Consider the following 26,037-nt stretch of genomic DNA (forward strand, 5'->3'; position numbering starts at 1 on the left):
CCCCCCCCAGAATGTTTAGTCCATCAAAGATAAATAAAATAAGTACATTATGTTTCATTTATATATTATGACATATTTGGGAGCCACATTTAAGCAGTAAATTGAAGTTATATTGGCTTAATTTTGATGATGGATCAGCCTCCACACATTTGACCAAATATCTGCCAATGGAATTGTTGAGCTAGATTTTTAAATAAAGCTAAAAAAAATCTGCCAATGGGGGTCAGGTATTAAAATTGTTTATTTTATAAGTGGCAGTGGTGAATCAATATATAATACCAGTACTACAGAAAGCAGAAACCAAATATAAATAATGATAAGTTACATTATAAAAGAGATAGATATTAAGTTTAATCAGATATTGAAAATGTATATTACAATTTAAAAAATAAATAAAATATATTACACAGTTTACTTATATTGATTGCTAATAATAAATATCCACTTGCACATTTACAAATCTTCAAATTGAACACTTTTGATATTTATTCCAGAAAATATTTCACATTGTTTGTTGATCAGCAGTACGATACTGAAACAATAAGGTTTTATATAAATATAAAATGTAATTACAAATAGATTGTGTAAGATAATAAAGTATGCAGTTGTATATATTTATGTAACATACCATTAGGTATATAACAGTATAATATGTGATTTAAAGTAGGTTAGTAAGTAGATAAATACTTAATTGTATATTTGTCTCATAAGTTTATTCAATAAGTACAATTAAAGTCGCCACACACTGCAACGGTAAAATTGTGTCCACCTTTATTTAACTATAACCGCTGCCGCCGCAGAGTGTTGAGACCTGTCCATTGACAACATTTAGAAACAAGCCAAGAAATACTGGGATTTTGTCTTAGTGGATATAAATTAATAATAACGAGTTTAATTAGCAATTTTTTTTTTGGCCTACACATAAAAATAATATTATGTCAATGGTTATTAATACTAATATTAATCTAAATGCTAAATAAATGTTTGAAATATAGTTATAGATTTTTTATAGTTGACAGTAGTTTTAAGATACACAAGTATACATTTTATAATATTTATTCAAAGTGGAAAGTGTAATTACTATTAGATTAGAAAAATATAGATATATCGTATAATAATCATTGATAACTCCATCTTATTCATTTTGTCCATTTTTATATATGATAATCTGAGGGTAACATTGAATAAACATTTAAACAGTTAGGTATAATATTCAGATATGTTAAATTGAAAATCTTAAGTGCTCAAATCACAAAATAATGACTAGAATTTAATTTTTTAAATATAATACCTACTTAAATTGGTACCCATTTAGTAAAATAAACATTTTCAATAAAACATTTATTATTTACCAATATTTATAGCTTAAGACCCAAATAACTTATTTTATGAATATATTCTAAATATTTATAAAATAAAAATGTAAAAAGCATAATATTTACATTTATTAACCATTTATAAAATATTTATATTATAATTTCATTAGTAATGAAATAATATTACACTATTGTCTATTATAGTACATATTTAATTTTCAATTAAATTACAGCAATATTATACTATCAGTTATAAATTCTATATTATGTAAATAATTTAGATATAACTGATTAAATAATATTCGCCAACATAACAGTAGTCAGTATTATTGAATTATATTATTGTAAAACCATCAACCAAATCCAAACACATTCCTCCCACTTAGTTCAGAATCCAACCTGCATAGGCAGTAATTTGGTCAAGAAAAATATTTCAGAAGGACCTGCGGGCCGCGGGGTAGAGGAAACAGTTAATATTCTATTAATAAAAAAAATTATCTACATCATAATAATTATTGTCATGTGTACACGCCCACGGAACAAGTTTACAACAGTCAACCATACCTTTTTGTCACCGGATCCACAGTGTGAACGACTCCTTTGGACGTGTGTTGCTGTTTAGTACGCACAACAACAGTTTTTCCAACGAATTCCACGAGACTGGTCGCATCCATCGAGGTAAATGTGCATGAATCGTTCATTTCAGTAAGTAACTTAATTATTATTTTACACTTTTATTATTGAAACGAACCATTCGGTAGGTATTCGTATACAACAATTTGACGGCTTCAATTTTTTTTTTAATTTCAAAATATTATGTTGAATAATTATATATTTAAATACTGACCGGTAAGTAAGTAGGTAGTAACCATTAAACCACTACACACTATTGCAAATTGTAATTTGCAGTATTGCACAATTGCAAGAGCAGAGTAGGCAACGAGTCACGTGACTCAGTGATTGTTGGCTGGTGTTATCTGTGATCCGTTATCTTGGCGGGTTAATAATATTATCATTTATCAGTAAACCACAGACCAAATAAATTTGACAATTTGTATGGAAAAACACGATACCTATATGGCTATATCAGCTATGAACTGCGTGCCTAATCCGCGACTTCGTGATTGAAAATATCACCGAACAATATTGAAAGTTGACATTATTAATTAAGACACAATTGCACTAACGATTATAATTTATAATATATTTACATAGACTAAAAAATGTAAATATATTGATTAATCAAAGCAACTAGCATGAAATGTCAATTTTTAGCACAATGTGCAGATTTAAGATTTTATATATGTAGCCATGTAGGTACCTACTATGAATTAAATTTGTAAATTGTAATAAATGTTTCGATGGGTGTTTTACTTTAATATTTTGATGTTGGAAATTTGCCAAATGCGTGCCAAAACTTTTAATTTACTTAGAAATAATTTACTTTCAGTGTTTAAAAATGTACGTTAAATTGTGAAGTATAAAATATTAAATTTATTCTAGCCAGTTAGAGTTAGTAACACTTCCCAGGGCGAAAACCCGCCCTTATACGAAATTCTTAAGTTTATATACATATTACAGACGTTATTAGGTATTTATTTTAAATCAATTTTACAAAAAATGTCATAATATGTATACATTATAAAAATCACACAAGTAAAACATATTATGCGATCGTGTCTTAATACTAGTATTTATAATCAATGCTATCACATAAGTGATAAGTAGGTATATCTAAGTCTACAAGCGATCATAACAGTTAATAGGTGTACCGTGTGAATCGCGGAAAAAAAAGTCCCGGTAAAAAAAGTCCCGGAAAAAAAGTCCCGGTAAAAAAGTCCCGGTAAAAAAAGTCCCACACTAGGAAAAAAAAGTCCCGATGAATATATAAATACATACAAAGTCATATAATATCATAAAAGATGTTAATTACTTACAATTTATTACAATAATAAATAGTCAATAATAAGTAAGTCAAATAAAAGTAAATAATAATAATACAATTAAAGTACCAATATAATTATAATAATAATGCTATAAAAATGTAATATTATAATTAGGTACACCTCTTTCTTATATTATGACTTACGAGTTACGGCTGTTAAAAAATCTAAAACACCGATATTGCCCGCTTGTATTTGTATACATAAATTTTGCAGCCGTTTTTCTACTGTCCGAGTTTGCCCTAGTTTTTTAACAGTTTTCGAATCTCCTACAGCATCTAAAGCTAATTTCGCTTCATCTGCGGACAAATATATTTTATACCTACCAATACATTACACACTAAAATAAGTACAAAGTACAACTGTACAAGTGCAGTATAAGAATAAGTATTTTGGTATTTTCCAGTAAACTTTTTTTTCTATTATTTATTACTTATTATGGTAGATGACAAATATATGTACAAGCATTTTATTCATTACACTTACACAGTTACACACTAAAATACAAAGCACAACTTACTATAGAACTGTACAAGTACCTACAAGAATAATATTTTTTTTTCGGGACTTTTTTTCCTAGTGTGGGACTTTTTTTACCGGGACTTTTTTACCGGGACTTTTTTTTCTGGGACTTTTTTTACCGGGACTTTTTTTTCCGATTACCGTACCGTGTACGTACTTACAATACCTTTACGTCTTTGACCATAGGTAACTAGGATATAGTAATAAATTAGGTACAGCTTAAAAGGATTTGAGTCCTAGAAAGTCAATGTTGCAAATAGCCAATAGGATGTTACCCCCACACCTTCTTTATGGGCCTAAGCCTAACTAGATTTTAGTAGTTTCCTGTTACAAAAATCCACACTATAAAAAATATTAATTAAAAAAATAGTGAGACGAGCTCGTTCAATTGCATTAAATATAAATAATTTATATGAATAATTGCACAAATGGTTTTTCGTAATTCCTCACAAACAATCCTGTAAAATAAACGTTGAAAGAACCCAATAAGGTCAAAAGAACCCTCTCGTCATTTAAAAATAATAATTCTGAAAAATCAAATGTATTCAATAAAATATTAAGTATAACGCACTAACATTATTTTCATTCTACAAAACGCATACTTTTAAACATATTTTTAGTAAATTTTATAAATGTCTATACCCATTACCCGTAAATAGAAGCTTGTTCATTCACATTTTAAAATATCATCATCCTTATCATTTTTTATGTTTAGTTATAGTCACGATTACTCACTATGTAGATATTATACATTGATTTATCTGTTATCTTGGTTTAGACTTTACTACTTAGTAATCTAGTACAGCTAGATCAATATGAATGTATTTTGTGACATATCGACCTTATGTACCTTACGATCATAACTTAATGAGTTATGGCCTAACGTTTTAATTTTTCTGATGCAAGAAAAAAAAACAATACAATTTTTTTCTGTCGCTAAGATAGTATTTGCGGAAACTGGGATAACTAAAAACCATATTATTAATTTGAAAATATTGATACATGTATAATATTATATTAAGTACATTGTACATAATAATTAATAATAAACGAGATAATAAACATTAAAATAACGTACCCATAAAATTATTAGTTATTACTTATTACTTATTTTAATTTATATTACAAACGTATACGTATTGAATGCATGATATGATAACGTTTTTTCTCAAGGATTTGACTTAAACGCCATGGCTCAAGGAGAAGGGGCTTAGCCCCCTAATAACTTCTGGTTACACATTGATGGCTTTGTAAAACATTAAGGTGGGGGTGGACTTAGTATACCAACACTCGTCTCGGTGCAATGGGAGTTACGACTGAACTCAGCAAAATATTTGTCCGTGTTGGGGCGTGGGAGGCAAGATTACTATAATATACATTATACTTATAGCCATATTATATCGCACCTTGTGGCTTGTACCATTAATGTATAATATATTATAGTTTATAACTTTTAAATATTTATTTTATGCACGTAATTTTAAGAAATGTTTATTTATTTACAAACATGAGAAGTAACGATGTAACTGTTTTCATATATTATAATCATTAATTTATAATGTAAATACTATAATATATAGAGGTGCATAATATAGCGAACTTATATACTTGAGCTTGAGCAGGTGAGTGTAATTCTGCAATACTGTAACATTCCGTTTTATTTTGTAACATTTTAAATATACGTTATTTATAATACTCACTTGTGATATCAGTATAGCTAAAACTTCCTTTATTATTTTAGTTGGGCTAGAAACTCATTAAAACGTTAAATAGAGATGATTTTATATTATTAAACATAATAATAAAAAAAATTGCGTTTTTTTATTGCTATAGGTAGGATAGTACTTATTTTAAAATTCGTATAGTAATTACTGTTAAGTGTCAATTATTGCCATAGTTTATTGTTTTATTATATTTATTATACATTAAAAGGGATTAACTAAGTCTCAAGGGGAGAGGACGTTCGCTCTGACCTCAAAACCATAACTTCAGAGTTCTCAGATAGGGATTGCCAATTATTGGTAATAAATAATTATTGATTTGCATATCATTAGTTCAACCGACGACGGGAATTATATTTAATAGTATAGGCAATAAAGACCTCTATATATAATCTATATCAGCAGTTCCCCAAACTGCGAGCTTTTGGGAGGGGAGGCGCTAGCCGCGTGGCAAATGTTGATATGTTTTAATCAACAATAGTTTTGTTGAAACATCTTAACTATTCTAAACAAATATTTCACTATGTCAGTATTAGGTACTTTAAGTCATGTTAAACAATAATAAACTTTATTCGGGGATTTCTGTAATATTTATTTATGGGAGGCTAATTTTAATTTTTAATTTTTAGGGTAACGTGAATTAAAAAAAAGTTTGGGAACTGCTGATCCATACGATATTAAGTACATGGCATTTCGCTACAATCGTATTTCTCAAACATTCAAATAATTGTTGACACACAGAAATAATAAATGTCAAATGCTTATAATTGTATCAGTGTTCTGTAATAATAAACAATTGTAGAGGCACAATTTATTTATGTATATAATATGTACTAGTGTAGTAATGTAGTTCTATATGTTAGAATACATGTATCCGTAGATAGATCGTATATAGATGGCAAAATGTACAAATGGTACAATATATACGTTTGTCATAATGTTATTTACATATTACAATACAATTGCAGTAGTCAGTAGATATGGGTATTATCATTGATCATATAATTTATAAATATTAAATACTATTTATAATTATTGGAATTAATCATTTATGTACTATACAGCTATTACGCAAGGAAGATATTATGTTTGTTTCATCATGTAGGTTTTAATAAGTGTACCTATCTACAACAAGCTGAATATTTTTTCACTAAACAGTATTTTTCATGATTTTAATTCATAACAATACAAGGATCAGTGGTATGAAGACAGGATGGCCTAGCTGCCTAGGTAGCCGTGGCTCAATGCCTCGTGTCTTGGGGCCCCCAAACTCAAAATTTAAATGTACAAGATAAAAACATATAGGTAGGTACTAACCTATAATAATGATATTTTTTTATTAATTTCTTATTTCATATTTGTAAAACGATTTCTTAAATATTTATTGAATACCTAAACATTTATCCAATGACTTGTTTTAAATGATATTATGTATTTGCATTTTGCAGTTATTTTAATGCTTATTCCTATTACCTGATGTTACAATCAATTCAAATTTACTAATTGGTGTAATAAATCGTTATCTTATCTGTTACGATTGTACAAAATTTAACTATTAAAGATATTCACAGACCACAATGCACATCAATAGGTAGGTAAGTACCTAATTAAACGTCTTACATATAGTTACATTAGGTACGTCTTCGAGGTTTAACTTTATTTTATTTGCACAGTTAAAACAAAGAAAATGCCTGTTCAAATAAAATCATTGTTCAAATAAACATAATAACTAGATGGTTATTACTTTATTAGGTATATCTGAATTTAAAAAAAAATAAAACAACTTGAATCCGGTCTAAATAGTCTTTCAGAAATATAGCCACCTAATGTAATACCTATTCAATTTTTAATTTTTAATTATCTATTTATGAGCAAAGATGACACTTTCGATTTTTGTAACACTGCTTATTGCTTCAAAAAGTGTTGTTTTCAAGAATAAGTAAAATCCAAACAAATAATTAGTATTATACTAATATGCTATTGTATTGTCCTAGCACTAAGACTTAAGAGTACTTTATGGGTAGGTTATTATATGGTTAGTGGTTACGTATTTTATTACTTATGTCCTACACTTTTATTCTAGCACACTGATTATAAATTTATAATAGTATAAAACTTAATAGGTACTTATTTATTTTCTGAGCCGTGAATATTAATAACCGTCCAAATATTTATCACAAAATAAATAGTAAATAGTAAATGTTTTGAAAGTGTATTAGTATATACGCAATAATGTGCTGCACGTTCATAAGTACAGTAAAACCTCGATAACTCAAATCGGTCGGGGACTGTAAAAATATTCGAGTTATAGTAAAATCTATAGGTATAGGTACCTAAATATTAGGATGCAAGATCTAAGATATTCCTTCGAACTATCGAAAATTTGACTTATAGACGATCGAGTTACAGAGGTCCCTCTAACTGTTAAGTATTTGTATTTGTATAATATGTATTTTAAAAATTACTTTTATCTATTATTAAAACGATTAGTACATATAGTTATATATACTATACATAGTAACTCGGGCTCGTGGTACCTATTCGTTTGTTTTTTTTAAATTTTAAACGGAAGGGACGAAGTTATACTGATTTTCCAGTTCTTAGTATGTACAATGAACATTGTCAGTTAAATTGTTCGTGTTTTCTTTATTTCGTCAGTTGAATAGCAAAGTGCCTTACTTTAAGTTTTCATCTAACTTTGTAAAAACATTTCGAATGTTGAAGCAGTTAATTAATTAAGCTAAACAAAATTAACTCTAACTTCCAGTTTAACTTTTTAGCCTCATAAGTATGCTATACGGTACACATCATATTTCATGTATAGGTATATAAATATTCTACTGACTCATTTATTTATATTATTTTTAGCCCATACATATAATAAATATTATAATACAATTATGTTAATCTTAAAAGCATTAGGTAACTAGGTAAGTACCTAAAGTACCTAACAGTATAAGTTCATAATAGATTTATTTATTAAAAATAGGTATCATTGATATGCCTGCTTAATTTGTATCAATATATAAGTTCATCATTAATCAAACAACTTGAAAGTATTATTGAATTATGAATACCTTTTTTTTAATTACAACTGTCAGTATAAACTATCATAGTTCAACAATTACAAATTAGTACAATTAGAATATATATATAGCACATCAATTAGATAGGAGAATGATTTAAAAATAACCATAAAACAACGGATAAACAGCATATACTGTTGATACAATAAGATATGAAAATTAAATGATCAAAATTATGAATACCTATCTTGTAATCTTTATTATGGCTTTAAACTCTTTTTTACTGATAATTGCATTATATAAAGGCGTTTGAAAAATAAGTATTACTCGGTTGGTCAGGTTGAAAAGCTTGGTTGAGCCATTATAGTCAATATCGTTTAAAATATTTAAATTAAAAATACAGGTTAACGGTAATACAATTGATAATAAATATTTAAAATGATAATCACAATCTTTGCAGTGAAGCCAATTCATAGAGTAGCAATAACATTTAAAACAACTCAGGAGAGCTTACACATTTACTTCAGGTAAACATAAAGCTGACCCGGGAGAGCTTACACTTTTCCTCCTAGTAAATATAATATTGACCCGGGAGAGTTTACCATCGGGAGGGTTTAATATTCTTAAAAATCGGGAGAGTTCACCATACGATCGGGAGGGTTTACCACCACCCCTATCTATTAATGGCAATGGCGCAATCAAAGGGGGAGGGGGGGTTGGTTGAGTTCGGTCTCCCTCAAATAATTCGCAAATTATAAATTGTATATTTAAATTTTAAACATACTTAATACATTTTTTTCTCCTACAGGTTTATACCCACCAACTGGCTATTATACTGTAAACATTTTTTTTTATTCAGAAAATGTATCAATCTATATTTATAAACACAGTAACTATAAAATCGATGACTGTACATAAACATCAAACATTGTTAAAGACGTTAAAGTGTATAAACTATTATTTATACCTACTAAATTAAAAAGAAAATCGGGACTAGCCCGTAGAGAAATTTTTGAGAATATTGTATATTTACACTACTGTCACTATGCTATGCGTTATACTGTTATAGATACTGAGTTATAAATTATAAAAAAATATATGATTCAGGATTATTTATCATTGAATTAAGAAATTATTTTAGAAACAGATAGAATAAATAATTATTATACCTGTTTTTACAGCAAAAATGACCGAAAATATTAAACAAACTGTAAAATGGAGTAAGCACGAGATTGAAGAAAAAATTGGATCCGATCAGTGTAAGTTAAAATTAATTTTATATAGATTTAACTATTTAAGTATAATTATTCATGTACATGTTAAATTATAATAAGGGGTAATTACCCAACGTTATGGCGTTAATTATTTTTGTCCTTTACTCCTAAACACTAACGGTTTAACCAACTTGGTTGAAATCATTATTAATTTTTTGTGAATTTACTGGGGTGTTTTAGGTAGGTAATTAGGAAAATACGGCTGTATAAAGCTTCTCTCTGGGCCGTTCTTAGGGAGAGGGGAGGGCGTAAGCTTCACACCTTTAACTAAGATTTGGGGATTTGTGTACGAAAAAATGAAGCAGGAAAATTGGCTTAAAAAATTATGTTATTCCGTGTACCATAATAACTTAAAATTATGTGTTTCATAGAGAAATAAAGTAAAGATATATATCTATGGTAATAACTATTAACTAATAACTAATAAGTAAACAACTGTTGCAGTCAAGTATAATGCCGTTATAACTTATATGATAATGGGACCAATGTGATAAGATAAAACAAAGAGGTATAGTAATACCTTCTGAAAACCTTTGAGATTCTTTTGTTGTTTGTTCCATAGACTATTCGACTGCACAAGTCATAATTTGCTTCTTTTATTGGAGATACCTATGGTTTCGTCCATGCAAGCTTCTATAACTTTTTTTTTGTAAGTTCCCAGTTCAAAGATTCCAGGATTTTTCTGCTTTCACCGACAGATAAAAAATTCTTCTGAAGTCCGTTAATTTTGAATCAATAAATATGAATAGTAAAAATATGTTGCTTGTATTTTAATACACTTATGAATGGGAAATCATTATAGGCTTATAATTATATTTATACTGGGTCTTGTAAACTCTAAAGGACGGCCCTGTTTCCAGTTTTTCACTACCTACTCATTACTTAATAATCAATTAATTTCCTCGACATTTTCAAATTTTAATTATTAATAAAATTGCCAATCGGTTAAGGCAAATCTCAATCTTGGATTTTTTATTGAACATCGAAACGAACAAAAAAAGAATATTTAACTTCTTCGAAAGTTTCAAATTATTGTTTGTTGAACTTTGTTCAATTATATTTCTAGACCGAAGTAGGTATTGAAGTTTCTAACACTCATTTGTTTGATGAATTAAAACATGGCCATTTGGGGGTAAACAAGCCTTTCTCAGAACCGTTTTACCATTATTTTAAAATGCGAAGACAGTGTAAGGTTAAATATATTTTTATGTCAATGTAATAGCTAATAGGTATTGTAATATGTATATATAGGCAAATAATAAAGCGTTATATTTTTGGGAAAATGCGATAAATATGATACAATTTACAAGGCATAAAATAGCAAAGCTTTATTATTTATACATACCTAATAACTAATAAGTGATGATAGATATATCATCAATTTTTTATGAACTCTGAATTGGTAATTGGTCGTTTTCACTTTTAGCAACCATAAATCTTATTCTCACTCCCGTTTCATAATTTTCAAATTACACCTTATTAAACAAACAAATGTTCTAGATTATATAGGTACACGTTCCTATCGATACAATATAACGCAATAAAGCATAATATGAATTATGAGTATTCTGGCATGAACAGTTTGACTGTTTGAGTTAGTGTTCACTCACTAGATGTTGATAGGGGAGATTGTAAATTCCGCCCGAAATGAACAGGTAAAAACAAGGTCTATGGTAAATTCCGCCCGAAAAAATATCCAAGTATAAAAGGCACATGTAAATCCCGTCCGAAAAAAATATGCAGGTACAAAAATAGTTCCGCTCGGAAAAATAAATATTTTTAAACTAAGTGTTCCGTGACTGTACGACGCGACCGTACTTTTCGCGACGCTGCGCGTGCTATAACTTATAGTATTGGGAAGTCACAAAATGTTCGAACATTAACAAAAAATAAATAGTATGGAAGTGATATTTTGACTCGTATTTATTATTATAATTTTTACTATTTTACGATTTTTAATACTTTTATTTATATTGTGCTAATTATTGATTATGTTTTAATTTTACTATAATATTATGATTGTTATACCTATTTACTTTTATAATTATTACTATTTTTACGATTATACATGATTTATGTTGTAATTATTGACTTAATATGTGAAATATATATTTATTTAAATACCCACTTCTAAATTATAATGTTTAATCTATGTTATGTCAGTAATAATATGATTAATAAGACACATTCAGAAATTTGTTTATTAACAGTCATACATTTTTCGGGCGGAACTTACACGTATGTTTCATTATCTGTATTTTTTTCGGGTGGAATTTACGGGAGTTACCCGCTTCCGCCAAAATAATATTGGCCGTTTCCGCCATAGCCCTTTTCCGCCAAAAACGAAAAAGGTTCGATTCCCGTTTTCGCCAAAAGACATTTCCGCAAAAAAAGTTTGGGAACCAATGGTCTTAATTTTTAAGCAATATTTATGTTTTGGTATGTATAAAATAAAATAGTAATGCAAAATGTAGGTAATAGCAATGACATTTGTAAATAATTGCGAAATTGCGAATAGGTACAACAATCATATAATTATAAGAAACAGTTTTGACAAACATGTACCTACTAATTTCATTGGAACTTTTTTTTGTAATTGCTTCTTCAGTAGTTTTTAAACGGTTTAATATTTTTATTTTACATTACTATTTTATTTTATATATACACAACATATATATTGCTTAAAAATTTATACTATTGGTTTCCAAACTCTCTTTTGCGGAAATGTCTTTTGGCGGAAAAGGGAATCGTACCTTTTTAGATTTGGCGGAAAAGGGCTATACCTAAATCAGGGAACCGGTTTTTTGGCGGAAACGGGCGATGCCCGAATTTACATGTACCTTATATTTTACCTGTAGTTCATTTTGGGCGGAATTTACATGCGCCCGTTGATAGGTTTGGTAGGAACCTACCGTATATCTCTGTCCTCTACCTCTGCCTATGTAGATTGGGACTTAAAAATACTTTAATAGTGACAAAGTCTATGACATAAACATTATTTTTTTCAATTTGTCCATTTTTTTTATTAAATCGCGAGATCACCAGTGGACTTTACAAATAAATTGAAGAGGCACCACATAAATTGTATGAATCAAGTATAGGTTAGTAGCAACGATGGAATATGAACGTCGTAGTTATTTGTTTATCGTGTCCAACAATTAGCTATGGATCTGCCATCTGCGGTTACAAAACCACGGCTAACCGCTGAGAGATGTATATATTGGTCTTACCAAACAGTACTCTAATAGTCTTATGTGCCAAGCTCTTTGAGGAAACCTGAAAGCATCTTATTACAGTAACCGGGAGTTGGGACATATTTTGTCCGATCCACATCTTCCAGTCCGGATTAGTTGTGAGAATCTGTTTTAGGCGAGGTGTAGATAACTATTGATGCAAAAGGTGAATCAATACATCCTGCTCTTGTGATTTTAAATCGCGCTGATGTCTTTTTTTTTTTTTTTTTTTTTTTTATTGAATATATACAATCTGTAAATTAGTTTTACAATAAGAATATGAGCTAAAATAAGTAAGAAGACATGATTTGCTTGATAAAAGAAGTAACCCAGCGGCTACACTTTTCATTGATTTATTTATGTTAGATATATATGTATATTATATATATACATATGTATGTATTTTTTAAGTTTTGAGATTAAAAGTTTAGGTCACGGCACCATCTTCTCTTAAGCCTTCTTTGGGGATTCCCGGGTATTGTTTGTGAGTTTAGTGCTGAGATTAGCGGGTTGGGGTGGTTTTCTAGTCGTAACCTATAACGTTTGTGTATAGTTGATGCCATTTCTGAGACAGTTTTAATGTTTAGGTCTGTGTGGAGTGTGTGGTTGGATACGTAAAAGGGGGCCCTAGTTATCATGCGTAAGGTGATCGATTGAAATCTTTGTATCATGTTTAAATTTGATAATTTAGCCGCACCCCACAGCTGTACGCCATAAGTCCATATCGGCATGAGAAGTTGTTTATAAATAAGCAGTTTGGAATTGAGTCTGAGTTTGGAGTGATTACCTATCAAATAGTGTAGTGATTTCCTTCTGAGTTTAAGAGTATTACGTTTGATTTTAATATGTTCTGTCCAGGTGAGTCGCTTGTCTAGGGTTAGACCTAGGTAACGGATGTTGGAGACTGTTGGTATTGTTTGATTGTTTAGATTAACAGAAGGTATTTCACCCGGTCTTAAGGAAAAAGTAATATGTGATGACTTATCTTTGTTAATTTTAACTTTCCATTTAGTATACCAGGAAGATAGGCTATTTAGGTGGTTTTGTAATTGCAGGTTGGCAGTGTCTCGATCATTTTGAGAAGTGTATATAATTTTGTCATCCGCGAATTCGGCTACTGAAGTATACGGGGAAGTTGGTTGGTCAGCTGTGAATAAGTTATATAGGAAGGGAGATGAGACAGCACCTTGAGGAACACCAGCTAGTATCGCTGATGTCTAAGCAATTTTTTTTATTAGAGTTTTTTAGTATAAACTATTAAAGCAATGTTTTATTGGTCGATAAGTGGCGGTGATGATTGCCGGTTGGGAATCTTGGGTGGTGAACATTTGAACACTTTGACTCAAAACCCAATACTTTTGGGCATAATAAAATTAACGATTTTAAACATTAATACGTACCACGCCTGTGTAGTGTGTACTACACGTGTTGTTTTTAACTAAGTTCCAAAAAAAGCTAAATATAATAATATAATAAATAGGTAGGCAATGATCAAAATATTTTTATAGATTTATGCTATTATATAGAACATAATGATCATTGATCAGCATACTGTTAAATTAAAGTTACAAAACGTTTTTGGGATACAATACTTAAATGTGTGAATCCAATCATTTTCCAATCACCAGGTAAAAAATATTGTTATGTAGGTACCCAAACATGTTACATTTCTGTGGTTATATATGGACCTATGGTTAATGGTTGCCCACGCAATACATTATTTATTATTACCTATTGTATAATTTTATATTTGTTTCTAATTTTAGTTAAAAACAATCAATTATGGACTGAAAATTTTTACTTTGTGATTGCGGCTGACTCTCAATTTGGTTACACTTTTCCACCCGTTGAACGAGATTCTACAGACTGGAAAATAGAAATGGATAAGGCTATTTTTGCAATAGATAAAATTAATAACTTGTCTCCAAGACCTCAATTTTTAGTTGTGTGTGGAGACTTAGTAAATGAAATGCCTTGTAGTTAGTTGAACTTGTTTAGTTTAATGATTATATCATAGTTTAATTAATGGTTCATATACATTTTTTGTATAGCAATGTATCCATATTTCAGACGAAACTGTGCTAAATGAATTACAAATAAATGATTTTAAGAACATTTTCTCAAACTTACACCCCTCGATATCTCTGGTTTGTGTGTGTGGAAATCATGATGTTGGTGATATTCCAGATGAGAATTCAATCAACAAGTAATATAGCACAATTTTACAGATAAAATTAGTTGTTTAATATTTGTAGATAAATAATTAAAATTTTAGATATCGTGATAATTTTGGGCAAGATTATTTTTCATTTTGGTGCGGTGGAGTACTGTTTTTAGTGTTAAACTCTCAATATTATAGAAACAGTAGTAATGTCGATCAATTTGCAGCACAACAAGATAAATGGTTAACTGAAATATTGAGTAAATACGAGGGTCAAAGAATAATTGTATTTCAACATATACCATGGTTTTTAAGTAAACCGGATGAAGAAAATTCATTTTTTAATATTGAAAAAAACTTCAGACATGAAATGCTTGAAAAACTGTGCGCAGCTGGTAAAGATTAATTATCATACTTAAATATTTTATTTCAACCAGTTTATTAAATGTTGAGAAAAACCATTTTAATTATTTGCAAATTAATTTTCAAATCAAATGTTGATGTATGTATTGTTTTTAGGCGTGTCTCATGTTTTTTCTGGTCATTATCACAAAAACTCAACTGGATTCTATGAAAACCTTGAAATGGTCACTACTTGTGCACTTGGAGCTCCAATGGGAGAAGATCCTTCCGGACTAAGAGTGGTCAAAATGTATGAAAACAATGTTATACATACATATTATCCTCTAGAACAAATGCCAAGCTCTATTCAAAATTAAAATATTTAGTATTATTTGAAATGTTGTAACATTTAAATCAATATAGATTTTAATAAAGAGGTCTATATTAATTATAATACTTTATATTAGTGATCAATGATGATAATAATAATGCATGTCAATTAAATACCCAAAAAATATAATAAAATAATATTAAATTATTGTTAAATACAAAATCAAATAATATTTCATTTTCTGTGGTTTTTAAATTGATCCCAAGGATGTAGTTCTTCATCAACAGTTATCTCAAGTAACCATTTTTTATAAAAATTTTGAAACTTTCTGTATCCTTCTTTGAAATAATAACCTTGAATAAAATCCGGAGTCTCTTTTTCTTTATTTTGCTGAAAACAATAGTTATAGTTAATATATTTCATGTTTTCATTAACCTTATCATGTGATCAGAAATCCTAATATTTTTGATAAAGTGAATAAAATATAAAAGTTGAAATTTATAATTGTTATTTAAACTTAAAATCTATTTATGATGTCATTAAGTAAAAAAAAAAACACAATTTAAATTCCTTAAATTGTGTTAGTTAGTAATTAGGATAGTATAAATTGAATTCATATTTTTTAGGGACTATCAAGGCATTAAAAGAAACATATAATATTTTACAGATTTAATGTATGATTTCTTCAAAATATTTGTGGTTAATTTTGAAGTTATTCTTTATTTCTATTATTTTAAAAAGAAGTTATGCTGTTAAATCATTTGCAGTTGGTTAAAAAATGTATGTATTTTACTATAAAACAAAACATTCATACTTCAATCTTGAATAACTGCTTACACTTACCCTTTTTTTCATTAAATCTTTAATTGTGTTATCAAAACGATTTAAACGATCCATAAATATTTTATTGGGTTTAATTTCTTCGTGTTTGACCATGTTCATGACATAAATTACATAGCCAAAATTGAAATGGTAACATGCTTGTGCTAACATTGTGCCCAACATTTCTGCATTCACCCTTAAATTAGATGAAAAAACAAATAAGAATAAAAATATCATAAATATTTTACAAACATACCGAAATCCATGGTCAGCTATCATTTTTATGAGGTCTTTAGCTTCATTCTTATTTTTACATCCCAATGCCAGAACACCAAAGGTTACAACATCCACACCCAAGTTTTCTGAATTAATTAAGATTAATACATTCTATAAATTAAAAGTAAATTTAAGGTAATTTACATAAAATGTATATTATATGAATGATTTTATATAACCTTTGCTTCTTCATAATCAAATCTAAGACTCCGTTTTTTAATGAGAATATTGCAAAAATCGATGTCAATTTCAACTTTGTTTTTTTTAATTTCTTTTAACAAGAGCTAAACAAATATTTATAAATTAATAATTAGAAAATAAACATAATATATGAAATGTAGTTATAACTTTGTTTTATTTTTTGTAAGATTTGAATCAATTATAAACACATCTGATAAAATAAAAATAACTCAATTTAAATATATTTCTGATTAGGATATTAATACATAAGAACATAAGTAAGTAACTCACTTTTTCAGCTGACAATGTTGGTGGTATAACTTCTAAAAGTTGAGTAAATATTTTAATTTCTGGCTTTACTCTATTGATTTTCATATTTTGTAAAAATCCTGAACAACCACCTAATAATATTAATCTAAAAGCAAAAATAAAATCGAACATAAATTGATGCAGAAAAAAATTATGAGTGTATGTTTTACCTGTCTTCAGCGGATTTAATTTCGGATATACTAACAATGTTACCAAAATTAGGTTTAACATCCAATAAATTTGGTCTATTCTCTTCAATAAGAGATAGTTTATTTTCATTATCACTACATAATAATGTATTAGGTATATTCTTTTCTGAAGTATTCAATTCTTCAAGTTTAGATTCAGTTGTTAGCAAATGAGGATCATTAATTATTTGACCAATAATTTTCCGTGTTTCAAATTCATCACCAAGACTACATTCTCTGGTGCATTTTAATAAAAGATTGTAAGTATAAAGTGAAGGACGTACACGTTTTAATATCATTTTTCTCCAAACCTGAAAATTACCAAAATATATGATACAATTTGTTTTAATGAATGTTATAAGTAGATTTTAAAGTTAATAAAAAAAAAAAAAATTATAAGTTATTATTTATAATAATAATAAAATAAAAAGGTTCTGTATTTCTGATTAATCATGTTAAATGATACATATAATACTTAGGATTTTAAAATGAAATGTTAATAAAAGATTATAGTGGTGACAAAATAAGTGTGAGAGAACATAGAAGCTGGTTATAATATATTTCTGACTTAATTTAGTACTTAAACCATACTAATAGGATGAAACATCTGTCTTTAGTAAATTTGTTGAAGTCAAGTAAGTTTTTGAATTAAAGAACACCTAGATATTTAATTTTTGGTGACAAACTAATACTTACTCCATCTATGTAGAGTGGACTAGGATTTGAAGACGTCAAGTGTGAATAACACTAAGTAAATTTTTGAAGGATCATCAGACTTAAAACGACTGAGCAAATATTATATAGGAACTAAAGTTAATGAATTTTAATTTATCATGATTTAATTAAAATGTGCATTGTTATAAACTTATGTCAACTTGACATTTCACTACAGAAAATATTGTAGATAGGCATATACTAATTCAAACTTACAAGTAAGGCATGACGAAAACCAGCTTCCTTATCTGATATGCAAGCTTGTAAGAGAAAATTAAATGTTTCATCTTTTAATTTATATTTTTTCGTCAACATTTCATCAACCAAAGAAAATGCAGTCAATAAATCTCCTGTTCTCCCAAAAGCTAAAAATAAAAATGTAACACTTTTAGTACAGTTAAGCAAATTTACTTCTTGAAATTTCAGTTTCAATGAATTTCAATAAAAATGAAAATAAAAATCTTAAATTAATTTTTGTTTCTTATTGATTTTATAGTTTTAAATACCTTTAATCATTGCATGGTAGTTAAAAATGTTAGGTTCAATTGATTTTAAACTCATCAAATTGTGTAATTTTTTAGCTCTCTTTAATGCATCATCCTTATATGGTGAATTTGCACATGCATTAAATAAACAAGTATATGTAGCCGGTGTAGTTTTAATGCCACTTTTTTTCATCTAATCATTAAAAAAAAATTAAATATAGTATTTATTAAATAATAGATGGATACCATATTATAAATAAAACAAACCTGGTTAAATAAATGAAATGCTTTTTGAACATAACCGACTTTACCACAAGTACCGATTAACAGGTTATAAACATAATAATCTGGTTTTGCTTTTTCATCTTTTAACATCCTTGTTTCAAGTACATCTATCGCATCTGCAATCTAAAAAAGAAACTTGGGTAGCACTGAAGATTAAGAAAATAAACATTGAATTTTTAGTTTTATACTTTATGCTGTTTAATGAGTTCTTGGATAATTTTGTGGTACTCAGTAATGTGTAATCTTTTGTGTTGTTCATCTTTATCGTATTCTATTTTATCATCATCTTCCGGAGGTAAAAGATCCAATTTATCATTAATTTCGGTATTGTCAGATAATGTTCCAAAAACATCAGCATCAATATTCTGCTCAGAATTGACGGAAAATGTCTCTGTTCTTTTTCGAAAATCTTTGATTGTAGAAACATATCTTAAATTTCTACAACATTGCTCATTGTAATTTGATATTAAAGGCCTAATATTAATTAACTGTCGTAAAAAACGGTTGAACATAATCATCTGAAATTAATAATTAGAAACTATAGTAGACAGTATTGGAAAATTTTATACTTAAGTATTATGTTTATAAATACATTGTAATTTTTTTGTTAATGGAATTTTTAACTCACATTTGATTTGGAACTGTAAGAAATTATTTTTTATGTTAAATTAAGTATTGAATAAAATTTGATCCATTTCATTGTGAAATTGAATAAGTAACAATTTAGTATACAATAATTACAACCGTGAACAGACTATCTAATCAGCAACATCACTCAGGTCACATGTTTAAAAATTTGAATACTTAACTCAATATTGTCCTATAAGTTTAGTTAAATGCACGATTTAAGATAGTATGGTTGCCCGACGACCTATGATAAGATCGTTTTAAACTGGAAACCAAATTAAATAACCAGAACAGCTGGAAAATTGACCACTAGCGCTTGCGACATGATGTGTGCCAATATAGAAGCAGAATTTACGAGCTTATTATTTTTTCCCGCGCTTTACTAATATCAAATATGTACCTATTACCACAGTAATACAGAATAAATCTATTATGTGATATTATTCTCAATTCTCATAGATCCCTATAAAAACCACGATTTAAATAATGATAAATATTCCACTATACAATTATAATAACTATCTATTATCTTAGTAAATAGATTTATCGTNCCAACCACGCTTTGGTTTTTATGTGGCAAAGTTTGGCAGAAAAATTTGTCCAACCGATTGCCGTATTTGCTTCACATGGAACTGTTAAAGGTTCTTTTATATTCACTGTAAAAATAAGAGTTATTTTTATCCAATTTATAAATTATTTTTAATAAATATGTATTATGTTTAATAGGAGTAGATTTAGCAAAATTAGTTATAAAAGCTATTTTATTGATGGAAAGTTCTGGTGGGAAAGTTATTGGTCTTACATCGGATGGTGCATCTACTAATCGTACTATGTGGAATTATTTAGGGGTATATATAAACATAATAATTAATAATAAGTATCAAAAATTATTAGTAATTTATGTATTTTTTTGATTAATTAATATAGGTAAATGCAAAGTTGGATAGTTTTAAAAACTATTTTGAAAATCCATTTGATAGTAGCAGAAAGGTATTTGTATTCTCCGATGCACCCCATCTTTTAAAGACTGTAAGAAACCGCTTATATGAAAAGAAACAATTACTTGTAAGTAACCTATATGGCTATATAATTATTAATTATACATTAACTTTATACAAATATAGCTACATAACATGTCTCTTTTTCATACACTCTAGATACATCCTTTGAAATCTCCCATAAAATGGGAACATTACTATAATGTTTTTAAAATAGAAGCCAGTTCATTTACCAAAGTGTGTCCAAAAATTACCAAAAATCATTTTGAACTTAATAATCTTTCTAAAATGAAGGTTAAATATGCAGCACAGGTAAAATAACCAATTTATAAATTTGTAAAACATGTGAAAGATAATATTAATTATTATTTTCTAATTATTCCATAAAATATTTAGCTGTTTAGCATGTCAATGGCCACAGGCATAGAATTTTATAAAAAAAAAAATTTTAATGGGTTTAGTGATTCTGATGAAACTGTCAAGTTTACAATTTTTATGAATAATCTGTTTGATGCATTAAACAGGAAATTTAGTGCAGAAGGAATAAAAAAAAACTCCCACGACATAGAGGTTTTTTGAGTTATGTACTCATGTGTTTGTGTTATGTGTTTGTGATATATGTGTTTAATATTTATTGTATGTGAATAGGTGTAATTAAGGGTTTCATCATAATATGGTTAAAAATCCTACACCATGTTAGATTTTAGATTATATGTTTTAAATATTTTATGAATTAACCTAGGCATGTGTACTTATATTATTTATATGTCAAATAGGTGTTAAAAGAAGCTTTGGCATGGATCAATACTTGGGAATCAAATTTAAATAATAATTTTATAAAAAAGGATGATTTATTGACACAAGCCACAGCTGATGGTCTCAAAATAACTATTAAGTCAACCATAGATATTGTGGATTATTTATTAAATACTTGTAATTTTATGTATGTTTTGACGGCAAAATTAAACCAAGATCGCCTGGAAGTAAACTTACAAATAACTATACTTACTAACATTTTAAGAAAGAGCATTCTAATAGTTATTGACTTTATTTTGATAGGAGTTTTTTGGTATTATCCGTCAGGTAGCTGGACCAAATGACCATCCATCCACTCCTACATTTCTCCAGCTTTATAGGATGCTGTCTGTATATTCACTTATTAAACAACCTAAAACTGGTAACTGTACAATTTTTGAAGGTAGGTACCAATATGTTTGTATATTCTAACATTATTTTGAATAAGATGTACCTACTTAAAGTAATATTAAATATCTTTTTTAGACAATATTCCAATCATTACAATCACAGATTTAAAAGATGTCATTAATGACCCAACTAATTCTTCAGATAGAATTAATAAGATTGAAAAACTAAAAGAAAAAATTAATTATATTGTAGACAAGGGATGCTGGGATGCTGATGATGTTTTTACTGAGCATAATTATTCAAATTCTACTGTTTTTGATTGTATTGTGTATTATTTAGCCGGGTAAGACATTTTAATATAAGTACCTAGTTATTAGTTAGGTAAGTATTCTCTGAAATAATAAAAATAGATATTAATGTATAAATTGAATCATTTATAGATATATAGCAAAACAGTTAGTGGCACGGACTAAATGTGAATCGTGTAAAATATATTTAAAGAATATGAATACATCTTCAACTGTACCAGCAGCAGAATTAGTGAATGTAAAAAGTAGAGGTTACCTTACACATCCAAACACTAATTTATTTAAATTATTAAAGTCATTGGAGATATCTTTTGAAAAATTTGCTGACTCACCTACAGTTTTTGAAGATACATATGAAGATTTCTTTAGCAAAAATGTCAATATTAATTTTCCATGCATTGAACATCAAACAGATATTATAACAGATATCTGCACATACAATCTGATTATGAGAATGAGGCAATACAGCTATCAACTAAACCAAAACAATAAAAAACAAAATAAAGTTAAAAAAAAACTTTCAAAGTTGGTTAGTACGTGATGGATGGTATTATTAATTTTTTTTTTTTTTGTGTTTCATATAATGTAATGGTATAACATTTGTATTTTGTATACAATTTTTTTTGCTGAATAAATTTTAAATAGTTATTTGATTTATTATTTACAAAATACTAAAGCATAGAAAGAGATTAAAGTATTTTAATTTATATTTATCAAAATTGTTATTAATTACTTACATACTTCTAAGTTCTAAGTCATTCGTTATAATTTTAATCGTAAATCACGAAGAAAATTTGAAATACTAAACAGGCAAACAGCGCGCCAGTGCGCCACTCGCCAGTCGCCACTCTGCACGGTATTTGAGCTTATAAACTATAGCCGCTGTTACATTCAAGCGCTAGTGGTTAATTTTCCAGCTGTTTTTAATAGTGATTTCAGTAAACACTTTATCATGATTCGTTGGGCAACCATACTATCTTAAATCGTGGTTAAATGATAGAGTATAAAGTATAAATCTAATGAAGATAGCTCCGGTGTGGTGATAGTGTGATACCAGTGATAAGAAATTAATTGATACCATCATGAAGGCTAGAGACATGAAGACTAGAGATATCTCTACTAATTCTCTAGTCTTCATGCATAGCACACTAATTTCTCCATCAGACTGCGTGGCGGTCAAATCCGAGGCTGGATCGGAGTATAATTAACCCGCATTAGATAGGGACATACTCTACTTTATTACCAATAAAAAATTATAATTAAAAAACTAAAAATGGTATTTAAATTATATCTTTAAGAATAAATTACTAAAATAGTATTAGTGTTCAATATTAACGTTGTAAATTTTATTTTTAAATTAAATACTTAAATTATTTATAAGGACAAGAAATGTATTATACTGGTTAATTTCTAGTGGTAGATTCATATTTACTATATCTATTGATTAGGTACACCAAATTGAGGATATTTTGATAAAAAAATTGAACTTAAAGTTTTCAATATTTTGACATGCTCTTTTCTTCATTTTTTGAAATTATATTAAATTACATTTCACATAAAAATAATTAAAAATGATTCGAAATTGTTATGCCCCTGGGTGTTCAACTGGCAATTCTAAAGAAAAAAAATATAATTTGTTAAATGGCATTCGAAATAAAAGTATATTTGAAGCATCAAAGGCAAGTAATTTCATTATTAATACAAATACCCAATTCTATTATTCTTATAAGTTTAAATGCTGTCTACTGTACAATTTATTTTGTGTTTTTAGAGATTCTTTGGTATGATGAGAAGTGCTTATTCAGTAATAAACCATTTTTATCTACCAATATAACTGAATTTTGTTCTATTCAAAATATTTAAATTTGTTTTCAAATAAAACAATTAATGATTATATATAGTATATACTAAGCGAAAAAGAGAATATTTTGAAAAATATTCTTAAGCACACTATATTATAACTGAATTATTAAAATATGTTAAGTGATTATTCATGGAACCCATCATAATTTTTTTTTAAATAATTTTAGTGTAATTTATATCATAAAAAAGTACCTACCTACTTACAATAAGCTAGGTATAAATGTAGGTAGGTATACTTTATTTTGTATGATTAGTTAATTGTTAGTTAAAACTTTAAAAGTTAATATTTTATCGGGTAATCAAATAATGATTTGATTTACAATTTAAATAGTGGTTTCTACTAGAAAATTAGATCTAATTGGGACTGGAAACAGGTAAAAACAGAAAATTTTCGGTAGTTTTTATTTTTTTAACTAACAAAAAAAAAAAATTAGTTTGAATATGACAAAGTTGATGTATTTTTGTTATAAATCAAAAATAAATAATTTTAGATTCATTGGATTTTCATAAAATGTTATCATTACATGCATCATACAATTTAAACTCTTTTTAAACTATTACCTATATTATGTATTGTTAAACTGCTGTTGATGTAAAAAAACTTAAAGATTTAATGTAAAGTTCTCTATGAATTGTTATATCTTATAAAAGTTCAAAAATATTAAAGATTTTACATTACAAGGATATATTTTTTTAAGCATTTAAAACTAAAATGTTGATAATATTCATGAAAATCACGAAAATTTGCAAATCATTTTGTGGTTTAAAATGTAAGAAATGTTCAATTTGAAAAACGAGGTTTTCCATGGTGTAACCAAAAAATACACGAACCCAGTTTTTATTTTGAGAAATATTTCAAGTTCATATTTGAACGAAATTTGATATATTTGAATGAAAAATAACAATTTTAGTTATTTTGTTGTAATTTAAAAATATTATCCGTGGGTATTTGCAAGTACCTATATGAATTATAATTTCCATCACTCATCTTCATACGAGCTGACAAGCATGCGATTTTCATTGAAGCCCATTATTTTGTTAAAATAAATACAAATACAAATATTTCTACTCTTAGTACAAAAAAAAGAAACAATATCTTGTTTAGTAACAGTATTTTTATTTTACAGCCAAAAATATACAACGTGAGCATTGATAATGTTATGACACAAAGTGTACATTTTGAATAAAACATTTTTTTTATATAATTTAGTATAATAATTTTTGACACAATGTGGTCGTTTTGAAAAACAAAAATTGTTAGTATGTGAACAAAAAAAATGGCCTTTTCAAATTTATTTGGAAAAAAGAACAAAAAATAGTAATATATAATAAAAACATAAGAGGAACCTTGTATTAAATTTTAAAACTTTTTGACTCAGCGAAACCGCCCCCAAAATTGAGAATCGATTTTTACTACGTAAGCAAAAGGTGACACAGCCAAATAAAAAAAAAAACACCTTTGAGAAATCAATACATCTATCGCTTCGCTCAGAACTTAAGATACAGTAATATTTGCAAAATGTAATCGTAAATAATGCTGCTAAAAAATAAAATTATTATAAATGACAATATTGTGTTAAATAGGTAAGTACTTATAGATAGATATTAGCAGGTTTGTTTGCTTGGTAATAAAATGAATAACTTTTGATTAAAACTGCTTTTTGTTGTTATAGAAAGATAGAATAGTTTATTATATTTAGTAAAAAAACATTGGACTAAAATATCTAGAACAGTAAAAATTTAAAATATTTAAACGATTACATTTTTAACAAAAATTTTGAGTGATTTTAGTAATTCACGGTTTACAAAATAATGGATCTGCAAAAAAGATGTGCCTGTACTGTATCTGCTAAGAAAATAATATGTTCATCTGATAAACATGAATCTATTAAATATCATGTCAGGTATTATTAAGATTTAAATTTATTTTATTGTATGATAGTTTCTTTAAAGTATTGTTCAAAACT

At 27.6% G+C, this 26,037-nt stretch overlaps 2 protein-coding genes across 7 annotated transcripts; one reads left to right on the forward strand and one right to left on the reverse strand.

Moving 5' to 3' along the window:
• The first annotated feature begins 1,887 nt into the window (after nt 1-1,887).
• LOC111034671 (serine/threonine-protein phosphatase CPPED1-like) lies at nt 1,888-15,994 on the forward strand. Of its 5 annotated transcripts, none has more exons than XM_022315988.1 (7): nt 6,677-6,807; nt 6,951-7,097; nt 9,710-9,787; nt 14,802-15,014; nt 15,106-15,241; nt 15,311-15,591; nt 15,716-15,994. In XM_022315988.1, the coding sequence occupies exons 3-7, from the start codon at nt 9,715-9,717 to the stop codon at nt 15,913-15,915; spliced, it is 903 nt and encodes a 300-aa protein (XP_022171680.1). In that variant the 5' UTR covers nt 6,677-6,807; nt 6,951-7,097; nt 9,710-9,714; the 3' UTR covers nt 15,916-15,994. The 5 variants fall into 5 exon arrangements, with proteins under 5 accessions (XP_022171683.1, XP_022171679.1, XP_022171684.1 ...); XM_022315990.1 differs by having other exon boundaries at nt 6,951-7,093; XM_022315991.1 differs by lacking the exons at nt 6,677-6,807; nt 6,951-7,097 and adding an exon at nt 1,888-1,994.
• A 43-nt stretch (nt 15,995-16,037) lies between these two features.
• On the reverse strand, nt 16,038-20,004 carry LOC111034670 (pentatricopeptide repeat-containing protein 1, mitochondrial). 2 transcript variants are annotated; one of them, XM_022315985.1, is made up of 11 exons: nt 19,757-20,004; nt 19,317-19,646; nt 19,111-19,251; nt 18,865-19,036; nt 18,575-18,723; nt 17,627-17,955; nt 17,439-17,562; nt 17,147-17,251; nt 16,948-17,078; nt 16,713-16,887; nt 16,104-16,259 (listed from the first exon to the last, which is right to left on the reverse strand). In XM_022315985.1, exons 2-11 carry the CDS (start codon nt 19,644-19,646, stop codon nt 16,104-16,106), a joined length of 1,812 nt encoding a protein of 603 aa, XP_022171677.1. In that variant the 5' UTR covers nt 19,757-20,004. The 2 variants fall into 2 exon arrangements, with proteins under 2 accessions (XP_022171678.1, XP_022171677.1); XM_022315986.1 differs by lacking the exon at nt 19,757-20,004 and having other exon boundaries at nt 16,038-16,259.
• Between the last annotated feature and the right edge of the window lie 6,033 nt (nt 20,005-26,037).

The sequence above is a fragment of the Myzus persicae genome, unplaced genomic scaffold (assembly GCF_001856785.1).
Source record: "Myzus persicae strain clone G006 unplaced genomic scaffold, MPER_G0061.0, whole genome shotgun sequence".
NCBI lineage: Eukaryota > Metazoa > Arthropoda > Insecta > Hemiptera > Aphididae > Myzus > Myzus persicae.